Here is an 11,516-nt window from a genome sequence, read left to right on the forward strand (position 1 = left end):
TTTTCCTTCTTCTCGTTACTTGTCTGGTTAATATAAGAGAGGAAAACAATGTTCCAACAAGTTCTGTTTTGTAATTATTATAAACAGTTTGTGTTTTCCGTCTTCTTTTTGTCTGTGTAAACTATATCCATAAAATATTCAATTAAATATTTTGAATAAAAAACGTTGAATGTGTCCCCAAAATCCATCAAGCGGTACGATGAAACTGTCTCACATGAGGACGCCCCAGGAAAGGAAGCCCCAGAGTCCCCTCTGCTGCTGAGGGTAAACTCATCCGAGCCACCAGCCTCAGATTAGAGCCCAGATAGATGCCACACAGAGCTCCAGTAGCAGACACATCTCTACAAGTTCAGAGGAGACTGTGTGAATCAGGCCTTTATGGTCAAATAGCTGCTGAGAAACCACGACTAAAGATTTGTTTGGACCAAGAAACACGAGGAATGGACATTAGACCAGTGGACATCTGTGCTTTGGTCTGATGAGTCCAAATCTGATCGCAGAGTGAAGGCAAAGGGCCAACAAGTGCTCAGCATCTCTGGGAACTCCTTCAAGACTGTTGGAAACCATTTCAGGAGACGACCTCATGAAGCTCACAGAGAGAATGACAAGAGTGAGCGAAGCAGTAATCAAAGCAAAGAGTGGAAATTATGAATAGTCTAAATTATCAAACATGTTTTGAGTTTTTTCACACTGTTTTGTTTACTAAATAATTCCATATGAGTGTGCACTCGTATTTTTGATGAGAATCTACAATGTAAATAGTTATGAAAATAAAGAAAAACCATTAAATGAGACGTTAAATTCCCTACCAGCATTGCTCTGGGTCCTGTGACCCAGAATTACCCTTTACACCTGGATTTCCTGGTTGGCCCTGAAACAACAACAGATTGGTCAAAACATTTACGAACCATCTGCTCTCATATGTTAATATGTGTGAACAGAATAACAAACTGGGAACTTGAGATACAGGGAGCGTTATGTGCTGTTGGCTTTCTCTGTTGTAAGGGAACAGGAAGTAGTTCGACGTCATTTAGATGAAGATACAGAAACCACTTTCTGACTGAAGAGAGTCAGATGCAACAATATTCAATTTGAAAAACCTAAAAGCAGTCACTTTTACAGCTGGTGCCATGAGAAGCATAGGAAGTGATGTCACACACCTTCTGTCCACTAGGGCCACGACCTCCAGCTGGCCCTGGTTCCCCAACTGGTCTATGTTTACCCTGCAGGAGGAACAGTTCACACTCTATTAACATCATGAGCAGTGATACTGTTTAAATCAGTCACTATAGGCTTATCTGCACAGATGAAGTGACGCACTCACCTGAGATCCTGGAAAACCAGCCATTCCTTTGGGTCCTGGTTTGCCGCTGTTCCCCCGGCTCCCTGCAGCAACATTAATGCCTGATTACAAGTGTATATCCTTGTCATCAATATGAATGAATGAATATTTAAAGTTGCGTCCACACACACACACACACTTTCAGAAACAGCTCCAGTGAATTTCTCTGGAAGTCTCTTTATGAGCCAAGTCCATCAGCTACACCACGCTGGAGTTAAACACATAACTGATGCCAAGGATCATTATTCATGAGAACTGTCTACTCGGCCAAAAATGACTGAAGGACTAAGTGTGTGCAGCTGCTCTGAATGAGCCTTTAGTGTTTGCTTTCTGGATGAGAAGTAAAGTTAGTTGTGTTTGTGCACCCCAACTGGCTTTTTCTTTGGTTTTGTTGAATACATGATACCTGCAAAAGCTTTTGTGTTGTATTTATTAATTATTAACAATCAACTCCAGTAGCCGTTCTTACATCTTCTGATTAATAATAGCCCAATATTTAGCTTAATACCTGATATGCATTCATTCATTAGCGCTTGTTGTTGTTACATGAGCATACCGTCACGATAGGACTCACCTGTGGCCCAGCAGCACCTGGGAGGTTCTCGGGTTCCTCTCTCACCAGGTGAGTCAGATATCTGTGTACAGTAACAGACCTTCTCACCACCAGGAGCTCTTCTTCTATTACGACCCTGCACAAGAAAGAAAAACATAAATCAAATGTATTTATTAACAGCGTTCTAAACCAGAGCTACCCTGTGCGTCACAAAAAAAAGTCTAAACCACATACGTTTGTTTTGTTTGTTTGTTTAAAAAAAGACTTTAGGAGTAACCTGATTGGCTTACAATCTGTTGGAGAAGTGTGCTGCCGATGGTCGGCATGAAAATGAGAATAAACGGCTTGTAGAGCCGGGTGGTCATATATAGTTAGAGAGCCAGTATGGATGCGTGGTATCTCCAGTAAATTCAGTTTTGTTTTGTAAGTGAGTGCATTTTTTCTTCTGTTGGCTAAACTAAACAGAAAAGACTGGCTGTACCTGTAAAACATGTGAGGCAGGTTGTAGCTGCTTAAAGAATAGCAGTTCACCTGCCAGACATGTTTAATGCTAAAAATTTGTTTTGTGATTGCTTCATGTTTAGAAAGCCGCTGTTAAGTCTTTATGCAGGACTTTGGAAAACTAATAATGTAACTTTCAGTACTTGAAAGTGTTTAACTTGAAAGTAACGGCCAGTTTGTACCAGACTTTTGCAGAAGCTCTGATTCATGCTCCGGTTTCATCACATCTTCGTTGAGTCCATCCGAGAAGATCAACAGCACCTGATGGTTAGTGATCAGACATGGATGACATGATGTGGATAACTCTTCAAATGCAACCTTTAGGACTGATATAGCCAATATACAAGAAGAAAAATTTGCAGTTCATAATGAAAATGAGAACTCAAAGATTGTGAAAGATCTTAACGCATCTCACCTTGACACTAGCTGTGGACTTTGCCTGGAACCTGTCCTTAAAGAAGTTTAGCAGGGCCGTATGTATGTTGGCTGCAACAACTCCCAGATCAATACTTTCTTAATTACATCCTCATTGAGAACTTCAGAGTTTGTCTTGTACAAGGCTCTTCCATCATGATCTACCTGACTGACGCAAATGTTCAAGCACCATGCCCACATTGCACACGCTAAGCAGAAGGAAGGAGGCCGGGGACTGGCGAGTGTCAGCACCACAGTCCAGGATGAGACAACAAACATCCACGAATCCACGAAGATGGTCCTTTCATATCAAAAATCCTTGAAAGAGTAGTTGTCAAACAGCTAACAGATCATCTGCAGAGGAATGGCTTATTGAAGAGTTTCAGTCAGGTTTCAGAGCTCATCACAGCACAGAAACAGCTTTAGTGAAGGTTACAAATGATCTTCTTATGGCCTCTGACAGTGGACTCATCTCTGTGCTTGTCCTGCTAGACCTCAGTGCAGCGTTCGATACTGTCGACCATAATATCCTATTAGAGCGATTAGAACATGCTGTAGGTGTTACAGGTACTGTGCTGCAGTGGTTTGTATCATATCTATCTAATAGACTCCAGTTTGTGCATGTAAATGGAGAGTCCTCTTCACACACTGAGGTTAATTATGGAGTTCCACAGGGTTCAGTGCTAGGACCAATTCTGTTTACATTATACATGCTTCCCTTAGGCAGCATCATTAGAAGACATAGCATACATTTTCACTGCTATGCAGATGACACCCAGCTCTATCTGTCCATGAAGCCAGATAACACACACCAATGAGTTAAACTGCAGGAATGTCTTAAAGACATAAAGACCTGGATGGCCGCTAACTTTCTGCTTCTTAATTCAGATCAAACTGAGGTTATTGTACTCGGCCCTGAAAATCTTAGAAATATGGTATCTAAGCAGATTCTTCCTCTGGATGGCATTACCTTGGCCTCCAGTAACACTGTGAGGAACCTTGGAGTCATTTTTGACCAGGACATGTCCTTCAACGCACATATTAAACAAATATGTAAGACTGCTTTCTTCCATTTGCGCAACATCTCTAAAGTTAGAAATATCCTGTCTCAGAGTGACGCTGAAAAACTAGTTCATGCATTTATTACTTCCAGGCTGGACGACTGTAATTCATTATTATCAGGAAGTCCTAAAAACTCCCTGAAAAGCCTTCAGCTAATCCAAAATGCTGCAGCAAGAGTACTGACAGGGACTAGAAGGAGAGAGCAGATTTCTCCTGTATTGGCTTCCCTTCATTGGCTTCCTGTTAAATCCAGAATTCAAAATCCTGCTCCTCACATACAAGGTCTTAAATAATCAGGCCCCATCTTATCTTAATGACCTTGTAGTACCATATCACCCTATTAGAGCACTTCGCTCTCACACTGCAGGCCTACTTGTTGTTCCTAGAGTATTTAAAAGTAGAATGGGAGGCAGAGCCTTCAGTTTTCAGGCCCCTCTTCTGTGGAACCAGCTTCCAGTTTGGATTCAGGAGACAGACACTATCTCTACTTTCAAGATTAGGCTTCAAACTTTCCTTTTTGCTAAAGCATATAGTTAGGGCTGGACCAGGTGACCCTGAATCCTCCCTTAGTTATGCTGCAATAGACGTAGGCTGCCGGGGATTCCCATGATGCATTGAGTTTTTCCTTTCCAGCACCTTTCTCACTCACTGTGTTAACAGACCTCTCTGCATTGAATCATATCTGTTATTAACCTCTGTCTCTCTTCCACAGCATGTCTTTATCCTGTCTTCCTTCTCTCACCCCAACCAATCACAGCAGATGGCCCCGCCCCTCCCTGAGCCTGGTTCTGCTGGAGGTTTCTTCCTGTTAAAAGGGAGTTTTTCCTTCCCACTGTCGCCAAAGTGCTTGCTCATAGGGGGTCATATGATTGTTGGGTTTTTCTCTGTATCTATGAAGCGCCTTGAGGCGACTTTTGTTGTGATTTGGCGCTATATAAATAAAATTGAATTGAATTGTTCCCAACTGAACACCTCAGGCAGCAAAAACCCAAGAATGAGGAAGAAGAGGAGGAACCATCATGGAAGAACAGGCCCCTGCACGGTACGTACCACCGGCAGGTAGAGGAGGTGGCTGATATCCAGAAATCCTACCAGTGGCTGGACAAAGCTAGACTTAAAGGGAAGCTCTAATAATACCAAGAGCTGGAGAAGATGTGGAGGGTGAAGGTAACAGTGGTCAGAGTGGTAATCAAAGCACTTGGTATGGTGACTCCCAAACTAGGCAAGTGGCTCCAGCAGATCCCAGGAACAACATCGGAGATCTCTGTGAAGAAGAGCGCAGTCCTAGGAACAGCTGAGATACTGCACAGGACTCACACAGACAGGACTGGAACTCAAAACGCTGCTTTAATGCTGAAAAACCCTCATAAAAATAACTCGAAAACAAAGTAGAAACACTGGAACACGACAAACACACGGCATGGAGAAAGTACGACGCAAAAGCGAGCAAAGGCAAACAGAGGGCTTATATACACAGGGAGTAATCAGGGAATGGGAAACAGGAGGGAGACACAGCTGGGAGAGATTAGGACTAACGAGACAGGAGCAGGTAAAACTGAATACACTGACATAGGACAGAGACTATCAAAATAAAACAGGAAATAAGACACAAATCACAAAAACTCAAACTTGACACTGAAGGATAGACAGAAGGAATATAACCCATGAAACAGAGACAGTGACTTAAACTAGAGGCCAGAACAACAAATGACACAAAGAGAACAAAACCAAGAATAACCCTTAATACACTGTATTGTTAATTTGCAGAAAGAAAGTCAAAAATCTGAGATCTCACTATTTCAGGATTAAAGAGTAAACAGTATTTCAACTTTAACCCTGAAATATTCCTTTGAAATTTATTTCATTACTGAAATATTTTATTTTCAAAATTAACAACAAAAATAAAAAAGATCTTTGATTAAAGCACAAAGATCTGACATAACAGTTGAAACAGCATGAGGGGCATAAGGCAGTGTCAGTCCATCCATGCAACATTCATCAGGCAGCACATTCTAAATGAATCCCAATCTGAAGAGGCGGCTGCATAGGCGTGCCAAGGTAAGAACCACGCTCGTCTTTTTGGGCTGAAGCGTTAATGCCCGTCCGCTCTGACACACCGTGAGCTGCTGCAGCTCAGTCTGTAGTTTGAGCTCCACTAAAAGTCTCAGCAGACAAGCAGCTGCTTTCACAACATCACAGCTGGAATCACACAAAACTGACCTGTGATCAGACATCATCAGGTGATATTTCAGGAGGAGACAGACGGTAAACTGTGCATGCAATCATTTCCTCTCTGACACAACAGGAAATTCCAAACTTCCCAAACTGACTCAGAAAAATCTGCATATTTTCTTTGACTGCACAAGATTAAAGAGAAAAAGACGTGAACCCACTTACAGCTCTGCTGCAGCAGCATCAGCACCTCTGCAACCAAACACAGCTGATCCAGAGCTGCAGCTCAGGGCTGCTTTTAGAGGAGGAGAGGGGCGATGGCGGGGGTGGAGGAGGAAGGGTGGCACCTCCTCCGGCTCCTCCCGTCATCTTCCTCATTAGAGGCGGATTTACATGTTTGACTTGTGAATCAAAAGGATTTTCTGGTCACACTGAAGCATCTGTTGTGAGTTTTGGAGAGAAAGCAACACATCGTCTGCACATAGACTGATTTTATGTTCTACATTCTTACATTTTATGCCCTTAATCACAGTATTCTGTCTAATTGCTGCTGCTAGTGTTTCGATAAACACTGCAAACAGTGAAGGGGAGAGTGGGCATCCCTGCCTGGTGCCCCTCAGGAGACAGAAGCTGGACGATGTTTGCTCATTTGTTCGGACACAGTGCCTACCTTCATCAAACCAGTTTGGTCAGGATGAATTAAAAGGGGGGTTATCTTCTCGATTACCTACATTACTTCATTACTACTTCTACATTAATAAGGGATATTGGACGATAACTTGCCGGAAATACAGAGTCTTAACCTGGTTTTAGCAGGAGACTAATATTTGCAGAATTCATATTTGGTTGTAGTCTGCAATTTCCCTTCTGATTTCCTGCAACATCCTGTGGAATACAGGTGAAGGAATTGTTGAGAATTCCTTGTAGAATTCTGCAGGAATGCCGTCTGGACCTGGAGCCTTATTAGTGGGCATGCTTATCAGGGCTTCCTGGAGTTCACCTGGTGTCAGTGGTGAATCCAGTGCCACTGCTTGAGTGTCTAATAATTTTGGAAGAGTTATGTTGTCCAAAAACTGATCAATTTCATATTTAGACGGGTTTATTTGTGGTTTCATAGAAATCCATATGTTGTGTTGTTTTTTCTTTCTTTATTTTTAACTGGTTAGCTAGAAATCAACCAACCATAGCTGCGTTAATATCAGTTAGCGCGGATCGCCCCGTGCGTGGGGCTGCACGGCGCTATTGCGTTAACAAGCTAACCGCGCTAACACGTTGATGCCGTGCAGCCTCACGCACGGGGCGATACGAGCTAGCTCGCTAACGGAGATTTGCCGCATCAATGCAGTTATGGCGTTAACGTCATTTTAACAAGATTATCGGTGACAGCACTAATGATTTCATTAAATTCTAGCTTTGTTTTGGGTATTTTGTTCAGTATTTCCTGATCTTGGTCGGAGACGTAGGAGGAGCGTAGGAAGCGTGGGAAGCCCGAGAGCGGCGAGCACTGGGAGTGCAGACACACGGGAGCAGAGAGCACGAGGCAGTTGGGAAGAAGACGTGGCACGAGATTCAACGAACTGTTTACGTCACTGTAAATAAACGCACTCGTCATCATTAAGAGTCCTGCATCTGGGTCTTCACTCTCACATCCCCACGGTTGGCCAGCGCTAACCGTGACAAAGAAAGAATATTCTTTACTGTTGGGGTGAAGGGAGCGCCAAAGTCGCAAAGCCCAGCATCGCTCATCTACAGTTTGATTATATTTGTGGACTGCGCTGACTTCCTGCTGTGTTGAGCCTTTCTCTCTATTTAGTCCGAAGATGAGGTCGAGTGAGTAATTTAGGTGTTCAGAGAGTGCAGTGGAAGAATGAGGCGTCGTCAACATTTGGGCCATATTCACTTACGATACACAGCTTCTTGTTAAGTATAGATCATTTAATAATTATGAATCTAATCTCTTGATCTATGACTGTGAGTACTTTCAAATTAATATTTTTATGTATGTTGCTAACCCCTTTGTAGCTCACTACATACATACAGGCTGAGAACACGTTAGGAAACCTGTGACAGGCCTGTGGGTCATGGTCTCGGTCATATCACCCAGTGTTTGGAGTTTCTTGTGTCCTTTGTCATGTTGTGTTACTATTTGTGTTTTAGGTCCACAGTTTATTCAGTTCACTAGATTTCCCCTCGTGTCTTTGCCCTCTATGTCTCATGTTCCTCTGTTTCCTGTTTTATTGTGAAGGTCTCGTGTTTCCGTGTTTGTTCCTCGTTATCCGTCTCTCATGTCAGCGTCTCCCTCATAGTTGTGTGCGTTTCCCAGTGTCCCCAGTTATGTTCCCAGTATCGTTTTGTATCCCTTTTTCCATTCTGAGCAGTAAAGCTGTATTCTGAGTTCATGTTTCAGTGTATGAGTCTGTGTTTGGGTCCTCTCTGTGCTGCCTGCACACAGTTATGTGTCTGTTGTAAGACAACGTCTGCCTGTAGTTTTTCACGCTGGTTAAATATCTTTCTGTGCATTTTTAATGGGGCAACGGCCTTGGACTTCAAAACTGGAATCCACAGACTAATGAATAACATCACATTTCATCTTTACAGTCTGTGCAAAGTGAGGGACATGCCTGCTTCCTGATGATGCTCCCTTTGGCTCGTAGCGCTGCTGGTGGACCGTCCTGGAGCGGTGACACCGTCGGCGCTGAAGGTCATGTGACAGCCTTCAAACCCAAAGACGCATGATTTTCTTTTACAAAGGCTGGAATCCAATAAAACAAAAAGACTTAACACAAATGAATAATCACACTAATTTTTCTTTGTATTATAGAAATAAAATAAGGTGGAATAAAATCATTACTTTTGCTCTGTGGGTCCGAGTAGTGTACTCAGTGTTTCTGGAATGCTGAAGAATCCCACGAGGGAGAGCATGGCAGCATCGTCCTGTGTTATGTGTCATGGTATTAAACCTGCTTTTTACCAACAGAGGGGGGAAACTCCTTTCAGGTGAGTTACTGTGAACCTGTTATTACTTCTGTGCTCACATTTGGAAGTGAAATGTAATGTTTACAGACCTCAGCAAAGACGATTAAAACCACAACTTGTCTAATAGACACCAGTTTACTGAGCTTGAAATTATAAAATAAATAAACCATGAGATTTCAGGCTGATGGTGATGTTTGTGTTTCCATCTTTCTTCACAATAAAAAATGACCTGTGATAAAGTCTTTGAGCGTGTGATCACAAAAACATCAGATACCAGTCTGGAGGATACCTCCAGCCTTCACGATGGTGCATCCCAGTAAACGACTCTATAATCCTGTCACTGTTATGTAACTCGTTGTACAGTAAATTATCCAAAGGAAAACCCGTTAAGTTCAAAAACTGTTGTACGAAAAGACTTTTTAACAGGAAGCGATGGAGCTCAGAGCAGCGCAGCTTTCACTGCCACACGCTGCAACAATCTGTTAGGATGCCTGGGTCGTTGACCCAGGGTTTTTGAGTTTATTATTATTTATAAATTCTAGTCTTTGGTTTCTTTGTTAGAGTTCTGTCTTTTGGTTCATGTCTCTGTCTCCCCTGTCAGCTGTCTCCCCTTGTCTAGTTCGCGTCTCTGTGTATCCTTAGTTGCTATATCCCCGTGTCCAGTCAGTGTCTGTGTCTGCCCTGGTCCCACGTCTCTGTTCCCTCTGTAGTGCCTGCATGTGAGTCTGTGTCTTTTGTTCAGTCTGTGTTTTGTGTTTCCTGTTTTACTTTGAAGGTCTCTGTCTCATCTCAGTGTGTTCAGGTTACGCTTTCTTGTCTTGTCAGTTCTGATTTGCCCCAGCTGTGTTTCCCTCCTGTTACCCATTCCCTGATTGCTCCCTCTGTGTATTTAAGCCCTGTGTTTCTTTGTGTCTGTGTTGCGATCTACCGTTTACCTAGCTGTGTGTTCTGTCAGTCCTCCGGTTTAAGTTTATTTTGATTTTTTTCCAGTTATGTTATATTTGAGTTTAACATTAAAGCTGTTTTGAGTTCACGTTTGTCTCCGGAGTCTGCACCTTGGGTCCTATTCCTGTCTGCACACAGCCGTCACATAACACAATCACTCAATGCAGAGACGTGTGGCGTCTCTGTGCTGCAGAGTGGGCAGCGTCGCTGCTGAGCGCTTACCAATAATTCATTTTTACTGAGTGAGGGAGCCTGGGCCTGCTGACTGCTTCTTAGGCATTGCAGCGCCACCTTGAGGCAGGAACACAGCACAGCAGTACCATCTTTACCTGAACGCAGAGATTGAACCTCGCGTGACAGGATCACTGAATATTTAATATGAGCTTTAACATATCAGGTGGATAATGTTTTAAACTTTGCTGTGCTGCGTTTATCTTTTTTAATGTCAGGTTTGGGTTGTTTTCACTGAAATCCTGAAGAGGCACACGGACACATGTCGGACTTTTATCTAAACACAAACTTTTATTCAGAAACAAACAGTACAAAATACATGCAGCTGTTTCAGAGGAGTTGCTTCAAGGCACCTGCAGGCTTGGAAATATTTGGATTTTAAAGGCAGGTTTTAAAATTTTCAACAGCAGGGGGCAGCGTTTCTTGAGCTGGCGTTGTTTTAACTTTAGTTTTTGATGTTTCTAAATTTTCTCACAGATTTTGTGTTTTGCCCGCCTGCAGCTGCAAAGGCACTGCACCAACGTCAGGTAGAAATCTGTTAAACATAATTCATAAAGGTTTTAGACATAAAATCATTTTTCAACACATTCTCGTGATGTCTTTTCTTAATTTGGAAGCATTTAAAGTATTTAAAAATGAAAATAACTTTAAAATAGCACCCTATGACATAAAAAAGAGTTTCCATTTCAGTGAAGTAGTTTCAGAGGAGTGAACTAAACTAACCATACATGGGTGGAGGAAAAGGCGGCTCCTTGTGTGTTTAAGTCTTTACACTTTAACTGCCCAGAACAAAACCCACTGTGGACGAAGCTGCTCTGAGGTGGCTCTGCTGCTGTGTCAGCTCTCAGTGGAGATCGGTGGCCCGGCGCCTCATCTGTGCTTTGACAGACAAACTCTCTCACATTCTGCCTGCGTCTCAAAGCGGTTTTTGTTGCCTCCGCAGCCGCTGTACCAGAAGCGAGAGCAGACGCTGCGTTTGTGGTCGAAGAACCACCTGATGGTGTAATTCACACAGTCGCCAGCATCCTTGCTGAGGAAGCAGATGCCTGCAAGAGGTGAAATAAATAAAATCCCTGTGTTACAATATCTTTTATACTTGTTCATTTTCCACCATCAACATGATTCATGTTCTATGAAACGCTGACAGGAGCGAGGAGGCAAAATCAGCTCACAGAAAAACAAACTTAATAAAATAGAATAGAAGAATAGAAGAGCCCTTTATTGTCATTGTACATGTACAAAATTATGGGCGCTCTGCAACGGAGAAAGAAAATATATAAATAGTAAAGGGCTTTAGGAATAAATAGCAGACAGATCGGG

General features: G+C 42.7%; 1 protein-coding gene across 1 annotated transcript in view; it reads right to left on the reverse strand.

The window, feature by feature from the left end:
• Positions 1-10,477: 10,477 nt before the first annotated feature.
• LOC146378451 (collagen alpha-6(VI) chain-like) overlaps positions 10,478-11,516 on the reverse strand; it is a 38,093-nt gene continuing 37,054 nt past the window's right edge. The window contains exon 39 of the mRNA XM_084944791.1: positions 10,478-11,242. Within this exon, the coding sequence (XP_084800917.1) occupies positions 11,067-11,242 (176 nt within the window). The 3' untranslated portion in view covers positions 10,478-11,066. The remainder of the gene's footprint in view (positions 11,243-11,516) is intronic.

This window comes from Perissodus microlepis, chromosome 11 (genome assembly GCF_051167445.1).
Source record: "Perissodus microlepis isolate ML-2025 ecotype Zambia chromosome 11, ASM5116744v1, whole genome shotgun sequence".
Classification (NCBI taxonomy): Eukaryota; Metazoa; Chordata; class Actinopteri; order Cichliformes; family Cichlidae; genus Perissodus; species Perissodus microlepis.